General features: G+C 41.4%; 2 protein-coding genes and 1 long non-coding RNA gene across 4 annotated transcripts in view; 2 read left to right on the plus strand and 1 right to left on the minus strand.

Moving 5' to 3' along the window:
- Positions 1 to 558: 558 nt before the first annotated feature.
- On the minus strand, positions 559 to 15,627 carry KLB (klotho beta). Its single transcript, XM_054632980.2, has 5 exons — positions 14,890 to 15,627; positions 7,736 to 8,243; positions 5,158 to 5,426; positions 2,513 to 3,656; positions 559 to 920 (listed from the first exon to the last, which is right to left on the minus strand). The coding sequence occupies exons 1-5, from the start codon at positions 15,625 to 15,627 to the stop codon at positions 559 to 561; spliced, it is 3,021 nt and encodes a 1,006-aa protein (XP_054488955.2).
- Positions 3,484 to 5,291, plus strand: LOC129120393 (uncharacterized). Its single transcript, XR_008534253.2, has 2 exons — positions 3,484 to 3,634; positions 4,774 to 5,291. It is a non-coding gene; the product is annotated as an uncharacterized LOC129120393 (long non-coding RNA).
- A 5,399-nt stretch (positions 15,628 to 21,026) lies between the features above and the next one.
- The window catches only part of RFC1 (replication factor C subunit 1), a 37,099-nt gene continuing 33,228 nt past the window's right edge, over positions 21,027 to 24,897 (plus strand). For both annotated transcript variants that reach the window (XM_054632695.2, XM_077177606.1), the window contains exon 1: positions 21,027 to 21,212. In XM_054632695.2, coding sequence (XP_054488670.2) covers positions 21,042 to 21,212 — 171 coding nt within the window. In that variant the 5' untranslated portion in view covers positions 21,027 to 21,041. The remainder of the gene's footprint in view (positions 21,213 to 24,897) is intronic.

Raw genomic sequence — 24,897 nt, forward strand, 5'->3', positions numbered from 1 at the left:
TCCAGTTACATTTGCTTAAAACTACTTCACCCAATCTGTAAGGGTATCTCTTGGTCAATAATGGAGTTAACTTGGTTTTGTTCTTTTTGGGGGTATCTTCAGAAGCTGGCCTGGTACATTTCATTCTTGGTGTTGTTCAACTTAGTTGAAGGTTTCTGGGGTTTAATAACACTTCTAAACCCTAACAGTTTCATGCTGAACAACACTCAAAACATGAATACACATCACAAGACTTTAAAAGGTCCATATCAGTTCTCAAAAGTTGCTCTTTGCAAGTAAAGCTGTTTTAAAGGTTATTCCAAGGCACAGGAGGGTCATAATTTTTATATTTTTTTAACAGAAGAAGTTGTCTTCTAGGTAGAGTAGGTGGATAAAAGTAATTTCACTAGAAACAAGTGCCATGGCTCTTCTTCCTGTGGATGTGATTACTTGGTTTTTGAATGAAATGCTGGTGTGTGTGGCTGGAGTGACTCAGTGCTTTTCCACAGTTAGCTGAGTGGTATTGTCCACTGTAGAATGCAGTGATGGATCTCACTGAAAGTGGGCTTGTGCCCCCTTCTAAAATGAGACACAGATGCATTTGATGCTTTTTGCCTTAAAATGTTTCCTTCTTTTTCTTTTGTGAAAAATAATAATAGCTAAAAGCAAACTGAGGGTAGAGAAGAGGCAGCAGGCAAAGAATATTAATGGCTTCTTCTGAGAAATAAACAAGCAGAAGCTACACTGCTTTTCGTGGCTAGAGGGGCCACAGACTGAGTAGTCAGCAGGAAAGCCATTGTTGCTTATCAGGCTATTGTAAAATCTTACTGAAGGCTTTTCTTTTGAATCTGACGTGAAGAATCCAAATCTGGGCTTAGATTTTTCTTCAGTCAGCTTAAACGCATAGTAGCCTTTAATCTTGACTTTGTCAATGTAGTAGGCTGAGAAGGAAAAGAAACCAAAACAAAGTGTTAATAAAAAGTTACATTTCAAGTAAAACTTGCATACTTTCTGGTAAAATTTCAGATTTCAAATTGTTAGAAATTTAAAAAGTATACTTTGTAAAATATTTACTGCTAATACTCAGTTGTCTCAATTACATAGGAACAGTGCCTTACTGTTTTTAAAAAATCCTTATGATTTTGGACCTACCCCATGAAAACTGGATTTGTACAGGGTTGGAGCTGGGAGTTTGTTTTGTCCTGGGAAAGGCTAGATGCTGCTCTTAACTGGAGCCAGCTGCAATGACTTGGGAGCAGCTGCCCATAAGTGCCATGAGCAGCTTTCCAAGAATTCCTGCCCTGCTCCAAACTCAGCTGCTCATCCCTGCAGCATGCATGGCTCTGTGTTACACTGCTGCACCCAAGTGCTGGGTGAGAATACTTAAAAATAGCAAGCCTTGAAGTCATGTGCAGTCAGCGAGCATAGCTGGGAATGTGACCCAGACTAAGAACTTAATTCCTTTAGTGATGTATTGTTCTTTTGTTTGCAGTATGAAATTAGCATGGAAAATAAATCAGCAAATGCTCATAATCATCACTACATTAGTCCTGTAGTAACTAAGAAGGCTAAGCACTGGAGAGAGAACACTTTTTTCTTGGTATCTAAAAGTAATCTGAAGCCATGCTTAGCCATGAGTAAGATTTGTCTCATTTTTATTAACTCCTCGAGAGGAGAAACCAGGATACCTATACTGTGTTTGATGTCAGTTACCTCAGAAAAACTTTTGAAACCCCCATGTCCTGATCAGGATCTCTCTACTGCTCAGCAGTAGGGAACAGTGAGGGATGTATTGCACATCTCATTTTGCCTGTATGGGTCAGGTACCAAGGCCTTGCTGGTAGCCTGTGTCCCACTGCTTTTCTTTAATGATTGGCTGGGGGAAGAGGGAGGGAAGGGGTGAGGTCTCTGCAGCATTTCTCATACAGTAAGCTGCTGCTGCTAAAGATCATTACCTTGAATGTTTTTGTCCTCTACCTCCATAACTCCTACTAGTTTTTCCATATGTGCCCAGGAGAAAACAAGCAGTGGAACAAGAACTAGAGTCAGACTCTCCCTTCAACAGCAGCTGGTGCTGCTGGTGCCCTGCTGTATTTCTTCTTTATGTCCCTCCAGGTCACTATGGATTTGCTTGCACTTTCCTGTCCAATGACTAGTTCAGCAAGCAAGGAGGCTCTGCCTTTCTTTGGAGAGTAGAAACTTTAATTGTTTCTTGGGAGTTGTTGGGCTGAACTGCCACCTCCTAATAATTTCTGAGTAACTACTCTGCTGTATGTGCATGCCCAGAGAGCTTCTCTCATGGTTTAAACTGGAGGCAGCTGTAGCTGTGTTTTGTGCAAGGCACTTGATGCCATTCCTGTGTGTTGTAGCTGCCCTGAGTGTGGCTGCAGAGTTGGGCCCCTCAGGGGGCTCAGTGCTACTGGCTCCTGCATCTGAGCCAGGACTGCTCACTCTGTCCAGGGCAAGACTTAGCTGTGCCTGGCTCTGAGCCGTGGAAATGGCTCTGGGGAACTTGAATCTGTCATGCACTCACCTTTTAAAACCTCTTGTATGTACTTGCCCAAGTAATAATTTCGAAGTTCATCATTGTCCAAGGATGGGTCATCTATTCCATTTGCTGTGATGTAAATGTCAATGTCACCATAAGTTTTTTTGATCCACCTGAGAACTTTGCGCATTCCCCAAGGCACCACTGCCAAACGAGAAGGGGAGCTCAGGCAGGTGATATCCTGCAGAAATTGAATGTCACAATCAAATTCATACTGGCTTCCATTCTGAGGTTCATCAATCACAAATCTGGTGGTGAAATGATTCAGTGCATAAAAGTCAGCTGCACCTTTGACAAGCTGCTTTTCCTCACTTGTGAAGGATGGCAACAAAGTATATGAAAGGCCCTTTCTGTTTTTAAAGGTGATGTATTCCCTCATAGTAGCTGGATAGTCCCCAGTCTTAAATATGGGATTGGCAAACCAGCCTATTTCAAACTGAAGAAACCTGTTGGCAGCTTTTGAATGAGATTCAAAGAAGGGGTTGGCAGGCTCAGCCCAGTCGGAATGCAGGGACAGGGACACTTTGCCGTACTGAGAGGGCCGGTACCGCTCGTCGTACGTTCTCCAGGCCATGGCGTGTGCTAGCAACAAATTGTGTGCTGCCCGATAGGTGTCATTGCTGCTCCTCTTGTAGACATTGCTTAACTGGTTTGGCTCATTTATTGTAATCCACAGTTTAACCAAATCACCAAGCTCCCTAAAACACAAAGCTGCGTACTCTTGAAAAGCGTAGGCAGTGGACTGGTTCAACCATCCTCCTGTCTGCAGCAAAGGACCCGGCAGGCCCAGGTAGGTGTGAGTTGGATAATACAAGGTGACCATGGATTGAATGTTCAGTTTCAGGGCTTCACTAATCACACATCTGTAATACCTAAGAACTTGCCTGTTGACCACTGACAAATCTCCATTGGGTAAAATTAGTGACCAGTCAAGTGCAAATCTGTAATGGGTGACTTTCATTTTTTCCAGGAGATCCAGTTGCTTTTTAATACTGACGAAATCTGTGCACTGTGCTGGTCGGGTTTTTAGCTTTACCCCTTCAACTTTGTGCAGAAGCCCATCTCCTGTGACATTCCAGAGGTACAAGCTGGAATCACAGAACTGTGGTGAGGAAGCTGCTGATTCTGCCTGTGAAAGTAAAAATATGTTACAATGAGTTTTAATTAAATGAACATAATATCTGCTTGTGATCTGCATTTCTGCCTGTGTTTAGCTGTCAATTAGTGGTGGATGTCAGAAGTCCCTGCTTAAATGCTCCAGGGGGAAGATGATAACCAACTCACCTATAGGGGATTTGTGCTAGTGGTCATCTTATCATTCTGTTCCTTTCCCTATGAAAAACATCAAAATAGCACTTTTTGATTACACATGGGCATTTGCCCTGCCACCAGCCTACATGACATGTTTTCACAGAGATAGCTCTCCCTGATCGAGTTCACTCTGGTCATGCACACAGCAGTTCTCAGGCAGAGGCAGCTGCCTGGAGAGCAGGTGGTGAGAACAAGCACCAGAGGCAGGTATGGATTATTTTGGCACTGCTGCTGTGATAAAACTTGTATAATTGAGGCATACTTATCTGACACAAACAGCTTGCAGCATTTAGTTGTATCTTTTCTATCTCCTATTAGTTAAAAAAGTTCAGAATAAAACATTTTTTGATATTCCAATTTTTAAATGCTTTTTCTAGGTTTCAAAGTAAAGTTTAAAATATTTAGATTACTTTTTTTCAAAGGAAATGTTTGGGGTTTTTTTTGTGTTGCATATTAACAAGATATATAGAAGCTTAACTTTTTCTTCCCCTACAGTTGTCAGTCAACAGGCTAAATTATGGGATTTTTGTGTTAGTTTTTGAGGCTGGTATTTGTCATGGGACTGTCTGTGTGCAATAACAAGAAGGGTATCCCAACCTGCCCATACATACAGTTAGCTTATTTACTAAGTTTAAAGCAGAAATAGAAGAAAAATAAAGTATAAATAGATCCTGTAGGAGCCAGTTTCGACAAAAGGTTGTATGATCTGTTTTCTAATGTGAGCTCAGATGGTAAAACCTCAAGGTTGGTTATCTTCACCTGTGCTATGTCACTTTGTAAAGAATGGCTTCTTACCCACTTGTCTGAGTGGCACTTAGAGCCAGGCCTAACCCAGGAATGTGTTTCTGCTGTAGACAAGACCTGGAGCCTGCAGGTCACTCTGCTGCCACCAGCATAATCACCTTGTCCCTGCCCTTTGTCACTCTCTCCATCAGGCTTCACAAGCATCCCTATGGCCACACTGCAAACTGGATTTGGAAACCCCTGGTTGAAAAATAACCTGGTAACAATTGGTTGGATCAACTTCTTGGTTTGAAATTTCCTCATCTGATGTGCCACATGGAGACACAAGCAGAGGGAGGGCCGTGCTTGGAAGGGCACCTGCAGCAGGGTCTGCTGCCGCAGCAGTAGCCAGCACTCTGTGCCCAGCTCACCTGGAAACCTGGAAACACAGGAAATTGGACCAATGCAATTATGGCTTAACTTCTGTTGGCAGTGTGCATTGGAATTCTGGAATGCAAGGTGCTGTGTATGGTCATTTGTTCAGGGAGCTGCTGATCACTCTGTTGCCAGTGATCCATTTAATATTTTATGCTTACCTTGAGAACAGACTCGGTGATACCCCAGGAGAAGTCACAGGAGAACTGAGCTTGCAAGTTTGGGGTGGAATCCTTTGGGAAGAAGCCATTTTCTTGTATGATTTGTTTATAATAAAGTGCAGATGACTTGGGAATCCTTTCCTTTTTTTTGCTTTTGAAATCTACATAAAATAATCCACGCCTGATGTTGTAAGCATGCTGCCATTCAAAGCCATCAAGGAGGGACCAGGCTGTGTAACCAAACACATCTATGTTGTCGTATTTAATAGCTGCATAAGAGAAGGTAACATCCATGAGTCCTGTATTCATTACTCTAACATATATAAGGGATATTTATGAGAAAGCACTATTTATTTTGAAAATCTTGAGTGTCTTCTCAATGTTTGTATTGACCCACTGTAATTCATTGCAAAACTGATGTATATATCTTAGTCTTTATTTACTAAAAAAAAAGGTGTCACTAAGAAATTAAGGTGTCCTTAAGAAATTAAATTACTGTAGGATGCTTTAATTCTGCTCTGACCAAACAAGAAATATTATACCACATCCACGTTTGAAGTTGCATTTGACAATATGCCAGTACAATAATACCAGTAAATTAGAAACTCATGAGTCAAAATAAAGGGAGCAACAGTTGATCTGGTTTGTAACTTTGTCTTGAAGCTAAAACTCTCCACCTTTATTTGAAAGATGTCTGCAAGCTCATGGGAATGTCTACTCAGCTTGTAAATTGAAAAATCTATTTTGTTGGCATGGGACTGTTAACGACTTTAGAGAAGTAGGGTAGAGCAACCAGAGACTGATTTAGTTACAAAATGGGTGCAGTGCATGCAGATTTCTTCAGGCAATCTTAATGTCCCTCTTGCAAAGGAGTTTACATATGATCTTTTACATATAATATATGAGAAAGATGACAACACAACTGCTTTCTCAGATGTGGACCCTGGTTCTTCAGGAAGGGCCTGCAAAGCAGCTGCTCAGCAGACACCAAGTAACCACAATGCTTTTCACCCCTGCAGGCTCGTGCCAGCTGGCAGCCTGCAAGGAAAAGTCCAAACTCCATGGTCATGTTCACTGCCTGTCACCACCTTTAAGCTATGAAATACCATGGGATAACTCCTCATGTTAACCTTATAAGGGCTGGAATGAGCTAGGGAAAGCAGTGATTAAGGAGGGTTGTTGAGGATTTTGACATAGACAGGTGGACAAGCCATATTTGACCTGTAGTCCACCACACCAGTAAGCCAAGGAATAAAGATGAAGTTTTGTGGTTTTGTGGTTTATTCTTTCCCAATATCATTTAGCTCAATTTTCTCAGGACATATAATTTTGCACCATTCTGTATTTCCACTGAACCTCCTTGCCCTAGTCACACCAGGCTGCAACTTGAGCAGAAAGCAGTTTTGCATGGTGCATGTATTGATGCAGCAGAGTTCCAAGGTACCCAGCAGCATGGGCATAGGCCAGCTGGATGTTTTTTGTAAATTTAGTTGCCAGATGAAATCAGAAAGCCCAAGAGCTTGCAATGTGAGGATATGGGAAGCTGATGGACAAGGGCAGAATACTGGAAAGGAGATGAGGAAATGTAACAAAGCAATACAGTGGCAAGTATTTTCAAAGAAGGCAACTTCTAAATTAGGGAAACCATGGGAGAAAGTACAAAAATGTCTGAAAATACCCATTGCAAAATGTAGAGGCAGAGAATGATGTAGAGGCTAAAGAGATAAGCTAGAATGGCCTTGCAAGTAAAGATGAGTACTTGATGTCTGCACTGAGGAAGGTTGAACAAATGGGAGCAGACATCAAGGGACAGAGTAAGTGATGACTGAGAACATTTTTGTTTGTAGAAGCATATTGAATAGACAGGGGTAAATTTAATTGTCAGAGCAAAAGATGCTGTGTTACTTGAGATGGTGCATGCTGAGATTTTGTGACCGTTTAAATGGGTAGGGGCAAAATTACTATTTTATGTATACTATATGGTAAAGAAAATTAAAAGTTAGGCAGGTGATAGGTAGAGATCTGGTGGATCAGAGTGAGAGTATGTTTGTAACATTGTCTGCAGGAACAGTGAAAGGAGAAGGCAGAAACAGGTCAGGATCCTGACTGAGGGTTAGAGTGAGGATGAGAAAAGCCCCCTGAAATATAAGGGGAAGGTCCAGGGCAGAAACAAAGGGCTGAAGGTAGGAAAAGCCAGGAGTTAACTTAGCTCCCTATGTCACCAGAGGTGACATTCACAGAAGATCTCAAGGCTTTTCTGTACCTACTATAGGTGGAGTCTGAGAGTCCTGCAGGAGTAATAGTTTCAGTATGGAAACCCTAACCCTAACCAACCCTAACCCAATGCAGATGTTGGACTTTAGCTTTCTGGGACAGGGACTATGGGTTTTTTCTGTTTGTACAACACCTGGCACCAATAGATCCTGATCCATGACTTGTACTCATGCAGTATAAATAATTAATGATTAACTTCGTTGCCATTATCTCATAAAAAAAAAAGACTAAATTATTACAGAGCTAAATATCAAACGATCAAAAGTGCTCTCTGAAAAATCCAACAAGTAATTTCTGTACAAACCTTGTAAAACCTTATTAATGAAGTTTTTCATCATGTAGATGGCTGTGGTGTCCTCTGTTTTCACGTGGCTGTCAGTGAACCAGCCATTCTCTGCAATCAAGATTCGAGGACTGTTGTACTCCAGCTTAATCCAGTTCAGCACTTCCCTCAAATTGAGTGACAAATTTTGTCCCATTTTTGGTAGAGTGTTTGGAGGTTTAAAGTTACTAGGACCAAAGGAAAATGCAAAGAAGTCAGCTGTTCCCTTGATGTAGGTTTTTTCATCTTCGGTAAAGTGTGGCAGAAACAAGAATTCATTTTTCAGTTCTTCTGGATAATCCCCATCCCCATGGATGGGTTTAGCAAACCATCCGAGTACTCTCTCCATGGATTTCTGACATTTAGAAATGTCCAATTCATCTTCCATTTTGTTAGGCTCAATCCAGTGGGATCCCAATACTATGGATATCATCCCCTTCTGGTAGGGTTCAAAGTGTTCTTTGTAGGTATGCCAAACTTTTGCATGAGCCTGATGAGAGAAAAATAGCATTAAATTGTAATTTTAATAAGTCTCTGTGGGTTGGCAGCTAGAGAGGCAGGTAGGTCCATCTGAGTCACTGCAGGCTTCTATGGAAGCATCAGTGAAGGCACATGAATTACCCTGCACAGTTTAATGGGCAATCACTGTCACCTTGCAAGGCTCCTTGGGGTGAGGGCAATGATCAGAAACTCATGTCCTATGACACCTTAGGGCTGTGGCTTTTTAACACATGTCTAAATTTCAGGGGAGATCCCAGCAGGGATAAGAAGAGCTGCTGTTACAAAGACACTTTGGAACAACTCTAACAATGGGATTTGAACTCTGTGATCTAGGCAGTCTTTCTCTGTCAAATGGTGATTCCTGATATGGTTAAAATTTCAAGCCATCTTTACAATTATTCCATCAAAGATGATATCATATCTCATATGATATTTCATTTGTCAGTGGTGACTCTGTGCTACTAACTGCTCTGTGCTCTGGGGGTTACCTGGCCTTACTCTGATCAAACCACATCCACCCCATCCCTCTTCTTGGGATTTAGTGTTTTATTCTGGCCTAGTCATATGAGCAGGTATTCAAGTTTTGATATTTGCACAATCCCTAAATGTAAAAACTTGGGCAAAGGACCCAGCTGTGAAGTTTAAACACAAATGTCAACTTACACAGCTCTGAGTGAGAATTTTGTTCAGGATTTTAGTTAATTTCTTCTTTGAAATGGCCACTGAAATGTATCACATCTTAATACTGCTTTTCTGATTTTCATAATGTTTTAGAAAGTGTGTCATTATGGCATGTCACAATTAGCTTCAAATGTCACACTATTAATTACATAAATAAGGGCATACAGCAGACAAAGAAACCAGAAAACCAGAAGTACATGGGAGACTGAGGAGCCACTAGCATTGTCAAAGTCCTGTAAGGGAACAGGACAGGTAGCTCAGAGAGGAGTGACCTGGACTGCAGCTTGAATCACATCAGGTGATCTGACACAGGGGAGGGGAGCTGACCTCTCCCAGCTGAAGAGTTGTCAAGTAACTCAGAGTTTACCTCATGCCTGGAGTGTGGAATTACACTCTTAAGCTGGAAAGAAAATAATAGCTTGCACCCAGAGAAAAACATCAGGAGCATTGTGAAACACTGAGTGCTGAGTTAGATTGTCATCATTACTAAGCCAAACAGCATGGCTTACCTTTAACAATAATTTCAGTTAATTTATCTAGAAACACACAGCCTTGACAGTTTAAAAAAACTCCAAAAGGCCTGATGTCAGGTAGGTGTTTGTTTAAGCTGGGGGGTACCAAAGAATTAGAGTTTGTGAAATTTTGTGTATCAGTCGTTTATGGTTTCTAAGGTCATGCTTGTAACATTTGTTCAAAGTCTGTCTTTGAAAATACTGATAAAGTGACACTAACCTTTGAAATGCAGCTTCTGTAGCTGAAGAAGGAAGCCAGCAAAAATGGACCCAAGGCAAATTGCAAGATAGAGTTAAAGTATTATAAAATTGATTTCTTAGTAGCCTCATTGGAAAATTTAAGTGGCCAGTGCCATCTCCTCAGCTGCCCTCACTGTCCTCTCCTGAAAGTCCCTCCAGCCTGGGGTGGCTGCTGGGGCCAGGCTTACTCTGTGCTCTGCCCCTAGGGTTTTCTCACCTGGTTTGCAGAGTTTTTCTCCAGACACAGCCCACAATCACCACTGTTGAAGGAGAGGCATATGGCTGTGCTGGCTTAACAAGAAACCCCCCCTGCACTCAGCTGTATGATGCACAGTGCCAAGGACCATGACAATAGCACCAGGTAAATCACAGCAATCACACTTTTCTAGGTGAAGTGGAGAAAAATGGCTTTGCCAAAAAAACAGCTAATTAGAACATGATATTGACATGTAAAAACCAAGAATCTCTCATCATATTCATACACATCTTCAGGAGGTGATTAGAAGAAAATAAAGTTACTATTAAAAAGAATGTGTATGGCAGAGGATATAGCCCCAGGTAAAACTCTAGAGGAGTAGACCTCAGTTATAAATAAGTACATTTAATATGAGTCAAGATAGAATCCTCATGTACAAATTTGTATGTATCACTGGTGACTGAATTCTGAGGATTAACTCCTACTGTAGAAAAGTTCTCACTCTCTACAGTAAGAGTTTTACAGACATAGTAGACACATAGTTGCCTACAAATATGATTTGAGTTGCTAATTATCTGTAAAGAAGCTTAACATTCACAGATAGAAATGCAAACTATTGTTGATGGAATCAGCTGATTTATAGAACTTGCTTTTTAAGACCAGATATGAAACAAACATCAATTTAAAAGCTCTATCATACATCAAATTGGGTATTTTCAGTAAATCTTGACTAATCTTTTTTCAGTTAGAGTTTAATCCCTAATCTTTCACTTTCCTTGTTAGAGCAAGGACAAATGTCAAGGCTAAATACACAGTTAAAGTAGGATCAATGTTGGGTATTTATTCTAGATACGTATGACTCATTAATTTCAGCATATTTTCCTGGTATAAATGTAGAAAATATGCCCTAGTCTTGAAAGTCACAGAGAGTGCTATGTCAGTTAGTACTAACCCTGTAAAAAGGCTAGAAAAGTCAACTTAATAAACTGAAGACAACAGTATTTGTTCTCTCTTTTTGAAACATTCTTATACTCCTTGAAATTCTGATCCTGTAATTTAACATATGCACATGCAAAGAGCTTTCAGTAGAGCAAAACTTTCAAATTCTTAAGATGCTTTAGCCAAGCAATTTTTCTTTGAAAAGCACTGAGTGTACAAAAAAAATGTCAGGGGTATAAGGAGTTATTTTAGTGTGCTGGAAATCAAGAACATTTAGGAAAATTAGAATTGAAAAAAATTATAATCAAATTATTTGGGCCTTTTGTTTACTTGTTTGGTGTTTAACCCACGAAGAACTAGAATATAGTCTGATGATGATGTTACATTTCAGAAAAAGGGCAGGGCTGTTGGCTTATTTGGAGAGTGTATTATTGTTAAAGGTTTTTTTGGTCTGTGGTAAAGATGCCCCATAGTCAGTAGAGCTAAAGCAGACCTAAACCCTGTCTTTTGCAAACTGACTCTCAATCCTTGTGAAGGATTGCCTACATCTCAAGGTGCAGGTGACTACACTTCTTGAGAGGCTGTTATGAAGGACTGAGGCTTTGCTATCATAATTTGTTGTATGTTAACATTTGGATTGTGTGCATTTGGATTGTGTTTTCCTTAATGATTACCAAGAAATCTAAGAAAGCTAACCTGAAAATAACAAATCATCAAAAAACTATGAATCAATGCTGAATTTTACATCATCACTGATGGCTACAACTAGTTGAAAAATCTTCCAGCAAAGACATTTACAAGCACAGATGATTCTGGTGTCCACCCTAGAGCCATATCTCTCAAGAGAGATTTATCTAAGAGAATCCCTTAGCAATTTACAATTAATAAGCATCAAAGTTCAAATTCCCTATTAATTGTGTAGAGGTAGTATTGAGTCCTTTGAAGTGGTCAGTGGCAATGATTACCCTCTGTGCACAAAGAGAATGCATAGTAACATGCAAATACGTTTTTTGAAATTGATATTTTTTAAAACTCACATTTGAAATTCTTCTTCTGAATTATTTCCCCAATGTGGATCTCCTAGGCACCCTGCTTATCAGCCTCTGATTCTGCATCCTCTACCTCTCTTTATATATCTTGAATAGCAAGGCCCATGAAAAGGCAGGTCTGTCTCTCAAGCAGAGGTGTCTGGGGCACTCCCTTAACAGGATGCAAGGCTTGGAGGGAGCACAGGCAGGAGGTGATTCAGCATCAGCAATGCCTTGTGCAAGCCAACACACAGAGCTCTGGGGCTGGATGAAGACAGACCAACCCTACTTTTGTAGGAAAGCCCTAATATGATCATTATCTGCCTAGTTACCTACATGAATTCATTCATGGAAGCAGATAATTTTTTAATCAGTTCTAAAATGCATCTCATTATGGAGATGATCCTTGAGGTCCTCTTCCAACCTGGTATTCTATGAACTTTTTGATATACCAGCCAATTATTTGGGTTTTAAGACACTGTATTGCTTTTGAAAGCAATAAAATTGATGAGTTTAAAACTAAGAGGAATTTCTCCAGCCCTTTTCAAGGGACACAAAAATCTCCAGCAACTTTCAAATTGTTCTTACAATAAAATAATCCAAAGTCCAAAAAAGCAGAGGTTTGTGGTTTGTTATATTGTTTTTGTGATTCTATTAAACTTAGCTTCAGCACCATGACTGCAACAATACATAAGGAAATTAAATTAAAAGTAGGATTCATATGAGCGCTTCATTTAATTTCTCCAAAGATACTACAAAATGGTTTGAGAATGATTTTCAGCAAATTGCTGTGCAACAGTGTGGTGGCCAGATTAGCTTCATTTCAGCATTACATACCTGTTTTTCCTGCTCTGTATATTTAATGGATGGACCTGGTTTGTGCACAGGGTGGCACTGAGGATCGGGTCTGTCAATAGCCTGTCCAAAAATGAAGCCTTGACATGGACAAGAGTGTGGTTCCTCCTAAAGCTGATGACATAAATGGCAATCTTTTCAAGAGCTTTAACAGACTTTGCCTCACACTGCCAAAACCTGACATTTGGTTGATCTTTTATTTTTGGGATAATGGTTTTGGTTTGCAGTGGGAAAGTAGAAGGTAGCCATAATACAATGTCTGAGAAACAGACCAGTATCTACTGGTCATGAAATAAAAACCCCTGTGAAATCTCTTTAAAGAGAGAATCTTATAATTTTTCTTGATTCTCAAAGGAGAGATATTTCACAACACATGAATCCTGATTGTGCATCAATTATTCTATTAATACTGTATTGTCAACAATGCAAAATGAACCAGACATTTAAACTTGCACAAAAATCTTTGAGAAAGATTCTGGCTAGTTGGCTTGGAACATCCAGTACCAGATGTGACTTCTGTGGAATGGCTGTCTGGCATTACAGTTTATTAAGAGAAATAAATGATTATATCTAGAGACAAGAAGAGTTGGGTCACATCAACTGATACCTCAAGAGTTTCCATTCCATCCCTAACCCTAACCAGAAAACTCCTGTTCCTCAAATACTTTACTACAAATTTGAGAATTTTCATTGATCTCAAATCTAGAATCTTCAGAAATTTTACAGTAGTATAGGAGAGAACTGCTAATACTTTAGGTAATGCTCATGGGGTTGTAGGAAGGGTACCACAGGAGAATAATTTCTGCCCACGGATACTAAAACAGTAGCTAAAGGATTGTGTGCTGCTGAAGGTCTCCTTAACTCTTCCATCCAAGTGATTTACTTTATACTCTAGAACAAGAGGCAACTATCTAATCAAGTCTGAGAGACAAATAATATTGACCAAGACAATTAGGTCAGTAATTTGTGTATCAGACCCAGCTGTGCTTGCATTCCTGGAAAATCCAATTGATTCTTTGGAAGAGCAATCACATTCCCTGTGTGTGGTGTGCTGCTTACATGGATTCTACAGAAACTGCAGAGAGTGCCCGGTTGGTACTCCACATTTGATTGTGACACTCAGAAATGAAGGCAAGAAATATTGCAGACTTATATAATATCTTTTACATGCATTACATAAAATAGCATTTGAAAACAGAAAGAAGGATTTGGGATCAGTTTTCTTTGAGATGCCTCACAAGTCTTTATCTTTAAATCATTCTTATGCCAAGTCTGAAATCAGTTAGTGACTCAGGATGCTTGACAACTTTTCTCTGTGTAAAACTTCTATTGACTGCAGTGTGACTTTTTTGAAAAATTATGTTCTGAAGGTTCAAGGCCAGAGGTAAATACAAAAATTTGTTGGTTGCAGAATATTTTAACTACTCTGGCAAATAATTTTTTCCCCTCATGCATACTTCTTTCTGTAGGATTAGCCCATTCAGATTTATTTGTTAATTACATGTGTGATGTATGGCAAGTTGTAGAAAAATCCTCTTTGTGACAGTTAAGAATAGTCTCAGCAGGGGGAATTATACTGGCTGCAGAGATAGGATAGAGACCTGCTCTGTAAAGTAATTTGAGCACGGCAGATGCAAAAAACACTGTACATCATGGAAATAATTTGAAACTCTCAAGTACTGAAAAGAACATTTGTTTTCTTCTGAACCCAAGACGTGCCAACCTTGCTAGTTCAGAAGGAAAAATTTTGCAATATGATCTTACTAAGCTAGAACAAATCACACTGACATATACATACTCTATGGCCAGTAAAGTTGATTCAATATGCAAATACAAATGAATTTCCTTTTAAACTAATAGAATAATCATTTCAGGATGACCAAATGTGTTTAACTAAATGTAAAGAACAAAGAATGATCTTTAAGAGTTAGAATTTGTATGTAAAAACTAATTTAAATAAAATAATAAACAAGCACTTTAAAACAAATAATTATTGAGTCAGCTGTTGTGACAAGAAATAAGATCAAAATGAGGCTTAATAGATAGACTGCCTTAGCTAAAAGCTATTTGTTGGTGCTTTCACAATAGGTGATTTTCTAAAGAAACACTGATCACAGCACCAATTCCTCTTATCATTTCCCAGAGCAGTGCAAGATCAATTTGTGAAATCTTATTATACTGTACCTTGATCAAATTGTGTCCTACTGAGTAGACAGTTCTTATTTTCCCTCTCTCTCCTGGAGCATGAATACCTGTGCCATACCCATGCCAAGCAACTAAATATGGATTGTGGATTGTAATCCAATATTTAACACGATCCCCAAAGGTCTGGAAGCAAAACGTGGCATAGTCATTGAAGATATCAATCACTGATTCATTTTTCCATCCCCCGAATTTTTCTTGCAGCATCAAGGGCAGATCCCAGTGGTACAGTGTAACCACGGGGGCAATGTTTCTGTAGAGTAAAGAGTCAATAAGGGTGTTATAATACTGAAGTCCTTCTTCATTGGGAGCTGCCACCACTCCAGTGGGGAAGAGCCTTGACCATGAAATTGAAAACTGGTAAAAAGTAACTCCCAGAAACTGCAGAGCAGACAAATCTTTGTCCAACAGGGTATAGCTGTCACTGGAGGTGCCTGCACTGTCAGTGTCCCTGAGCTCCGAGCGGCTGAAGCGGTCCCAGATGGAGAAGCCCTTCCCATCCTTCCTCCAGCTGCCTTCCACCTGGAAAGCTCCTGTCCCTACCCCCCAGAGAAAATCTTTGGGGAAAGTGTCATATAAAAACATCTGTGTTTCGCTCACAGGGCTGAAGTGGGAGTCCTTTTTCCACACAGATCTTCCCTCTCCGGCAAGCCCAGTAACAATCCTTACGAAAACGAACGTCCAGAAAGCAACAATCTTCTCCAGTCGCTGGCCACACATTGTGCCAGTTTATTGTGCCAGCGTTAAAAATCAGATTTCTTGTACTGATGCTGAAAAAATTCCATTCTTTTGCTGGAGTCCACGCCGTGCAGATCGTTTTCATTTGTCACAAGCTGCTGGAGTGTCTTATCAAAGCTTCACTAAAAGCTGGTGATTGTAAAAGCCCTGTCAATGATTAGCCTGAACTGTGAGACGTAGAACAGATCTGAGAATGGTGTAATTTATAGGGAGGTGGCCTCTGCATGACCACTGAGACACCTACCTGGCTTCTTACTGCAGCCTGCCTCTACAACAGAAATGCCAGGAACTAATTTATCATCATTTAAACGTCAGTCATTCTGGTGGGATAACACAGCTGACAGAGGGTCTAAGAAGCTGTCACATCCTTTATTTCTTGTGGAGCTGTATTTCAAGAAAACATTAATACAATTCACACTACATAATCACAAATTTAAAGGAGATCTATCCTGTCTGTGTAATTGGATGGCTGGAAAGGCAGTGCATGATTCCTCAGTCCTACCCTGCTCAAAAAAACCCACCTCTACTGAAAAACTCTTCTTGGACTTGTGGGAAATTTAATTGTAAACAAGAGATATACATACATCCAAATAAATATAAAAACACAAAGCAAGTCAATATTTCTTTCAAACACCAAATGCAACCATTTTTCTATACTATATAAAAGTCTCCTGCACAGCACTACACACAGCAGCAGTACAAAATCAACAGGGGACTGTTCCAGTTCTTACACAATTTTCCTGGATTTCTTCAAATGAACACAATTAGCAAAGATAATTAGCCCTGAAAAATTCTATTTCAGTATTGATTATTTTAACAATTCATATACACAGCTGGAGCATCAGTACAGCAAATATTTATACAGCAATTTTGCAGTACAATTTAATCTTTTAACATGTTTAGCAACAGTATGTATGTTGAGATACAGTCAATTTACTCAACACAGTAGGACTGGTGCCTGCCATTTTTGTTTTTTCTTGAGGTACAGTAATATAAAGTGTAATAGTAATAGTAATAGTCACATAGTAATAGACATATAGTAATAGACACTGTGTGACCACAGCTGCAGAAGAGCCTTGAGCAACAACATAGAAGTATGAAGTAGCTTTGTGTGTAAGAGAGGTACACACTGAAATCTGAGCATTTCAGACTGGGACAATTAATCAGTGGAGCAGAGCACTCTGCTCAGATGAATCAGCCCTGCTGCCATGTGGGCCATGAGAGTCCAGATGCTCTGCTGGGCTACTGCTGCTTTACTGCTCCTGCTCCCTGTGAGACCATGCTCTCAGCACTGCAGAATGCCACTGACATATACCTTTAATTTATCAGTAAAGCTGATTAATGAATACAAATGGAAGCCAATTCATTTATTTTTAGGATAAACAACAAAACGCCCATGCTTGTAAGCATTTCTCTGCAGAGCCTTTACAAGAAACATTTTCACCACAGATGAAGAAAAAGCCTGACATGTTCTGCACTCCAGGTCCCTGGTGGTGGGGTAGCCAGGCATCTAACACGGGCCTCTCCCCTTACCAGCAGTAACTGATCTACATTTCTCAGCCAAGATCCTACCACATACAGGCAGCTTGGGAACAAGAGGAGCAGACAGGGACTGTACAAAATTGGCTTGCAATACATACTGACATGTTTCTTTTTGTTCTATGAACAGCATTTAAAATGCTGTTTCATAGTTACTGCATCAACATCATCTTTCTATTTTGACCTTTAAAAGCATTGATTTTATGCATCCTACTTCATGAAGGAAAACCCAAGTACAAGTCATTATCAATGCCACTACACTTCTAAAGCAGCTAGTCACCATCATTACCAAATGTTTGAGCTCCAAGTACTCACAACAGCTCTGTAACCCAGCTCTGTAGCCCCATGGGCAATCTGTGGGCAAGGGAAAGGCAACAGGCTTCTCCCCACTAAACTCAGCAGTGTTAGCATCACTGGCACAAGGATGCAGACTGTGTTGCACCTGCCTGAGATGTGTAAGGTGCAGCAGAGGCTGATGCTCTCAGATGCTTGGTCTGTAAAAGGTTATGAACTGTACTTCTTTCCTTATTATTGACATGACTGGGAGCATGCTCTAATCATGGTTTGAAATTGTTTCAATGTTTCAAGCCTCTGTGAATCCAGTTTCTTACTGCTTGGTCATATTTAACTGTTTGGGCTGTAATTTAACTTCATGAAGTTAAAGAGGAAGCAGTTTAAGTGATGAGAATTGACTTGAATTTGGAAGAAGGATTTCATTATCTGAGCAAAGACTTGGGGAAAGGAATACTGTGACTGTTGTTAATTTGGAAAGCAATCAGCACAGAAGAGTGAGATGTGATCAGGGGGTGTTAGGAAGCGAGGCTGTGAAAGGAGGGGAAGAGAATTAATGATTCCACTGGCTCAAGTGGCAGAGTCAGGCCAGGCTCCAACCCTGATGCTGTATGAGGACATCATGCACTATGATGCTGCACAGATTTCCTGCCTCTGTCCACACACCCAACCAATCTGGTTTCACAATGAATCAAGACTGGGAGAAGCTGAAATCTCCAGGGCACTTGCTGATACAGATTCAATAGTTAGGAAGCCTAATGATTATTCAGTTCAATTCTTACTTATCAGTTTTCCTTTTATTCTTTGCCTTTGCCAAGGCATCTGATTCAAATGAAGAAAACAATTTTTCACTTGATTCTTGAATATGTACTCTCCTTGTTTTGGGGGTTGGCTTGAAAATCTGGGGTTTGATCTACAGAAATGCTGAACACATTAGTTGAAAGGATAGAGTTTTGAATGTAAGACTGAGTATCTCAGTTGACACATTCATTCGGCCTAGATAAGTAAATGAAGAAAAAGACCTAAAGACAAAGTTCACTCAGAAGAAGTGTAATGTTTACATAAACATCAGCTGCTCAGATCTACTACTGTTGGGTGCTCATAGAAGCACAACTTGTGTCATCATCCACAACAGCATCATGCAAATCCCTTATCTTTACCTTATACAGCAAAAACTGTTTGACATGGGATCAAGTCTTTCTAAAGACACATCATTGTGATGGATACTATAGAAAGCCTAATGCCAATAGAAACTACACCACAGCTTTATGAAGAATTTTTGGAATTTTTCGTCTCTAACAAAATGCTAATTTCTGTTTCTACAATGCCTGAAAATTTTTATTTTCTTTACTAGAGAGTCTAGTAAGAAAAATATTCCTTATTCACTTTAAAAGTTGATTTCAATTCCAAGAGTATCAACATTGCAATATAGAAGAATGTGGAAATAAACAAGATATTAACAAAAAGAAAACAGACTTTTTTATTTCTCAATAGAAGAAAATGCAATTCTCTTATTAAAAATCTCCTCTCTCAATAAGCAAGACAAAGCTTTCACTAATAATATTAACAGAAGGTCTGGGCTTATTATATAGGGGAAAAAAACCTCAAGTTCAAGACTTAATATCTCACTTTTTAAAATGTATTTTGGAAAAAAAACCCAACATAAAAAGCCAAATTTGTCTGTGAGTTTCAGCAAGGTAGAAAACAATACTAATTTTGCAAAAAATTTTTGTCATTGTTGTAAATAGAGTGGTGCAATCAAGTGTACTTTAGCTACTTTTTAAAAAGCTGTAATTTTAGTTGGGTAATAGGCCTTTAAAATACTACCCATGATCAATTATAGACTCAAGGGATTTTGCCTTGATTTTATCTTGCAAAGCACATCATAATACATAATAATGAGTATTCAGTTTTCTTTCCTGTGGTGGAGCAAGGTTTTTCCCTCTTCCACCGGTTCCATAGGCATGTACATAGAACAGAGGTATCCTGTGTCTCCCCACCACAGCCAGGAGTGAATGGCAGGCATCCCAGGTGTTCAGGCTGATGTCTCCATGAAGGATTAAACTCTTGCCTTCCAAGAAACATGAAGATGTCACAAACCCACAAACAGATACTCCTCTGCTGGATGTTACTCCAGGTAGCTTTATCAACCACAAACAGAGATAACCACCTGCAATAACTCTTTGAGCATTATTTGAACAGTTTGGCTCTCACAAACGTCAGCCATTTTAACTGATCTTTAGTTCTGGTATCAGGAATAGGCACAGCTTTCAAAGTTGCATAACGAGAATTAAATATGTAAATACAAACTTATCACTGGAGATGTTTTTCTAAAGCAGTATCGGTTTTGTTTGCATAGCTATTATGTTGAGTGCATATGGAATAACTTGCTAAACAGGCCAAAAAGCACAGCCTGTGCTGTGGGTCTGTGTTTACTCACTCACTGTGCTCCTTATGCAGAAACCCAAAATCACGAGCTATGCTAATGCTAAAAGTACGCGGGCCCACCTAACCATGTGTGTTCATAAAGGAAAGGCAGCAGTTTCTGTACAAACAGGATCTTACAGTTACCATAAGTCCAATTTCAAGAATTAAACAGGAATGGTAATAAGTATCATTAACAGATGTGTGGAATGAGACCATGCCACCAAGCAGGCAGTGAACACAGAGGGAACACAAGTGATAGCATTAGCAATTGCAATATGAGACAACTACCAATTGAGCTTGTACTCTGGTTGTTTTTTTTTTCCTCTTTGATGAAGGGTCTCCCAAATGACTGGTAGTATTTGTAATGTCACAAATTCAGTTTGTCTTTCCCATTCTTCTCCAAGCCTAACAACTATTAGCAATTCAGTAGATTGACAGAATCTAAACATCAGAGAATATTTCAGAGTGTAGTCGTTTTTATTTGGCTTGAACAAATCTATCCCCTTCCGGTGTTTAGCAAGTGTGTTCAGTGAAAGAAAATATAGAAGATTTCATTAGAAATGAATTAGAAAATTAAGCAGTCAGTGGCAGAAACACAACGTTAATTAATTCCCTGGTTTCTCTTGGACTCAACTTCCGAGTTCTCCCCAGCCTGAGTGCATGGGATCAAACACCATTAGAGGAAGCAGGCGCTTCGACAGCCAGGCAGCAGGGGACTGTCACACGTTTATGACCAGTTTATGACCAGGACATGCCCTTCAGAGCTGCGCCGGCCCGGGCTGGCTGCCCGCCTCTTCTGGGCGCTGTGTGTGCCTCAGTGCCCTGGAGAGAGGCGGGAGCCATGGAGGCCTGGCACTGCTCTCCTCTCTGTTTTCAGCCCGCGGGCTCGCCTGCTCAGCCGGAGGTGCCCGAGCGGGCGGCTCCATTTTGAGGAGCTGCCCCCGCTGCTGCAGCGCTCCGGTTCCCGCCGGGGCAGCGCCCGGGGCCGCGGGGCCGGTTAAACCCCCACCGCACGGAGGGGCCGCTGCGGCCCGCGCACGAACGGGCACGGGGCCCAGCGGGACGGGACGGGACGGGCCGGGCCGGGTGCGGGAGCGGGAGCGCGCCGGAGGCGGCCGGGCTGCCCCGGGGGCTCCGCCATGGCCCCGGCCCGGGGCCCGCCCCGCAGCCCCGCCCGTCGCGGCCGTGACGGCAGCGCCGCGCGCCGGGCGGCGGGAGTTGGCGCGAAGGCGGGAGCATGGAGCCGGGAGCGTCCCGCTAGGCACGGGGACCGTCCCGCCGGGCACGGGGACCGCACCGCCACCGCCATGGTGAGGGGCTCCCCGCCGGGCCGGGGGTGAGCGGGGCTGGGGCGGCACGCAGGGTCCCGCGGGGCCGGGGGCGGCCGTGGGGCCGTCGGGGCCCGGCGCGGGCTGAGCGAGCCCCCGGGCGGCCCCGGGCGCGCAGCCCCGCGCGGAGAGGCCGCCCCGCCGCGCTCCCGCCCCAGCGGCCGAGGCTTCCACCCGTGCCAGGAACGCGAACCCGTGCCCGGGGAAATGCCCTTGCCCGGAGGGGAATGTGGCTGAGCCTGTCCAGTTTCTCTTTCCCCGAAAGCGGGTGGGGTGCAGGGCGCGGAGCGTGCGCTCGTCCGGGGAAGGAATGCGGATGAGCAAACGTGCTGTAAAGGCCGTGTGCCGGAGTGTGACCTCTTCCTTAATTCCAGCAGGAGCACACGCGAGGCGTTGCTGATGGCGAGCTGGAGGGTGCGCAGTATTTGCAGAAAAGCAATTCGATGGGGGAAAATAGAGCTTGAAACCTGGAAGTAAACAAGTGTTTATCGATAACGATGCAGCCCTCAGTAGGATGTAAAGAGATTTTAAGCATAAACATATAGCGTTCCTGTGCTTTCCAAAGTGCTGCTCACCTATGCAGTCACTGTAAGATGGTATCCCCTTCTCATTTCTGGCTCAAATAACTTTGCTTTTATTCTGATGGAGTCTCTGTGCACATCTTTTACTGGCTTAACTACAGGTGTTATTTTGCAAGTTAAGGTGCAACTCTAGTTCTGGACTCTCCAAAGAGTTTAAGTTTGTTTATAGCTTACACCTGCTGCTCTGCAATGGTGGGTGCTACAATCTGAGTCTTCTGCTGTACTGACAGGTCTGCCAGCACTAAGACTCCTGGCACTATTAACTGATACTTTCATGGTTTGTTTTGGGCTAGCTGATTACTTCCAATTTTTGTAAGATATCTGCCTGTCCCATGTTACTATTAACCTTTTGAGAAAACTGATCTTTTTGAAAGGCTTGCTTCCTCCTTTCCCACCTTCCCAGGACAAAGGCATTCTCCCTGTGTGTGATCTTCTGAATGTCACACATCTCACAGTGTCTGGGCCTGTCCTAGAAGGGACAAAGATAACCATCATTTTTGGGAGTATAAAAGTTGCCTCATCCCATTCCCTTTTCAGTGCTGAAGTGGCTGCTCAGCCATCTCTGCTGCAGCTGTGGAAATGGAGGCAGGAGCACAGTGATGTTGGTAATGGTTCTGCTTGTGCAGTGACAGCATGAGAATATTGCAAGTCAATGTCACACCCTTGCACACTTTCCTGCTGTAGTGCCAGGTGTAAGTAGCCCATGTTAGCTTGATTCTGCAGCATATTCTCAGCTGTCCTGAACTGATGTGTGCAGAGTTACACAACAAACTGATTTGCATTAGAAGGGATTTATTTTTTCACCCAGATTAGTGGCCATGACCCAGTTCCCCAGCAGCCGACTACAGCAGTACACCTGAGGGAATGAGTGCCCAGGAGTAGGGGTTTCTTGAGTTTCCCCTTCTGGGAGGGACACTCCTGGCTGGAGCTGCAGCATCACTTACAACAGTGATAGTGCTTGTAAAATGCTGCTGTTACCACACTCAGTAACTGTTCATTAAGTGTAGTTACCCAAGCAGGTGTTACTGGTTTCACTGAAGTGAGAGTATAAATCTGATTTTAGTTAGTGCAGTTCTGGGAGCACCAAGTGTCAGAGCTGATATGTGAGCAAAACTTGCACTGAAATAGGCAGACTGGAAGGAAATATGATTGTTTTGATAGAAGGCCCTCATTGAGACATAGAGTACCTGAAGTAAGGTGCATTACTTTCTACTGCAGTCATTGAGCTAGGTTGGTGAAGTTCAGTTTTCTATCTTGTATTTTGAGGTGCAGACTGGATTATATGATGTTATTTTGGAAAATATTTTGCCTTACTAAACACTAGTCTTGTAAAAACACTCTTGGAGTTGCCAGTCTTTGTCCTACCGAACAAATGGGTTTCAGTTTCTGTTTGTGTTGCTCTCCCCAGTAAAAGAGACAGATACAAATCTTCCAAGAGAGAGCTTGCAGCCTGGCATGCTTAATGACTGTGGTGTTCTGTTACAGTGTAAGATGGAGGATTTGAAGCAGTAGGCAGAACAGGCAAGGACTGGTTGGCACAGCCATACAGCTCTAACTAAGATAGCTGAGCAGCTTTTAGGCCTTTCAGATGCCAGGCATAACTCACCCCCTAACTGAGTGAGAGTGATCAGACATTCTTAGTTACACCTCCTACCTGGGTGGGACTGCCCAAAGCTCTTCCTTGCTGGTGCTGTGCTGAAGCAGCCCTGGGGAGCCACACCTAAATTTTAGCCTATTTTAATTTGAGCCTCTTGGGCAAGGGAACAGCCGTGCTGGTGAGTATCTCCAGGATAAACAGGACACATTGCTGTGGGTTTTGGGGGCATGTCCTGGGAGGAAACTTGGCAGTTGCAGCCTTTCCTTGTTGCAACAAGCATAAGTAAATATGAACATGGAGATTTTCCAGCTGGTGGCCCTATATATGTATGGATGGCATAATATACCAATAGGAAGGTCAGTCAGCTGGTATGATAGATAGTTAGGTGGCTTGATTTCTGCAATTAGTTATGCAGTGAATTAATAATTAATCTGGCATGCCTTTATAAAAAGCATGAAAAATCTGTTTCATGATTCCTGGGTAAAAGCTTCAGTGAAAGGTAACTTTGTTGTTACCCTGGGGCATACTTTTCTCCCAAGCAGTTCTCTATTCACTGTGTTATGTAAGCAAGGGTACCTTTTCCTCTGAGGGGCAGGATAGCTGAAGAAGATTGGTGAATTTATAGCAGAATATTGAAGAAGGCTGTGCATAGATGTCAATCTTCCTTTGTAGCTTAGGGCTGTGTATTTTAATTTTGCATTTCAAAAAACTTGTATAAGTCTTAAAGAATTCTAATATTATTGCCTGTTCTCAAAACACCAAAAGGTTCTGGAAAGCTTCTGCCAGAATTATCTACACTTTAAAACTGATTCCAGAACTGGAATCCAAACTCAAGATCAAGTTAGAGGAAAAACAGTGATTAATAAATTTGCTAAGAAGCCTTTGGAGAAAAGGCTTTAAAAGCTTTAGAAATAAATTAAAGCAGACATGTGGTTTTTAGCTGGGCTAGCCAACGTAATACATATTCCCTGCTATCACTTATAAGGTGTACAAGCTTGATGACTGTAATTTTGGGATATATCCATGTTCCCTCTCATAACAATTTCCAGGTAGCACAGAGGTTGGCAGAACAAGGTAGATTTGCAGAGCACTTCACTTAGTTGACAGTTTTTAGTGAAAACAGTAGAATGAATAGAACCTTGATCTAAAATTCTCAAATATTTTAAGATTTAAAGTAACAACTATCAAAAAAAGAGAACTTTAAAGTCACTTTATTTTGCAATGTTGTATGAAGCATTTAAATTATTTTACTGCATAAAAGATCTAATGATACTTGTTTTTCTCTTGCCTATGTTACCTTAAGCCTAAAAGGAAGTCAGTAATAATGAGTATAATTGAGTAATTAAGTCCAACTATCTGCTTGGAGACTTTTTAAATAGATGCTTTCTTCAGACCTCTTAGCTATAGGTATTGGCTGTCAAAATTTTGGAGTTTATATAGTACTGCATTTACATTGTAGGAATATATGTAAAATAGTAGAGTGTTGAAA

Source organism: Agelaius phoeniceus, chromosome 4 (assembly GCF_051311805.1).
Source record: "Agelaius phoeniceus isolate bAgePho1 chromosome 4, bAgePho1.hap1, whole genome shotgun sequence".
In the NCBI taxonomy this organism is placed as follows: Eukaryota; Metazoa; Chordata; class Aves; order Passeriformes; family Icteridae; genus Agelaius; species Agelaius phoeniceus.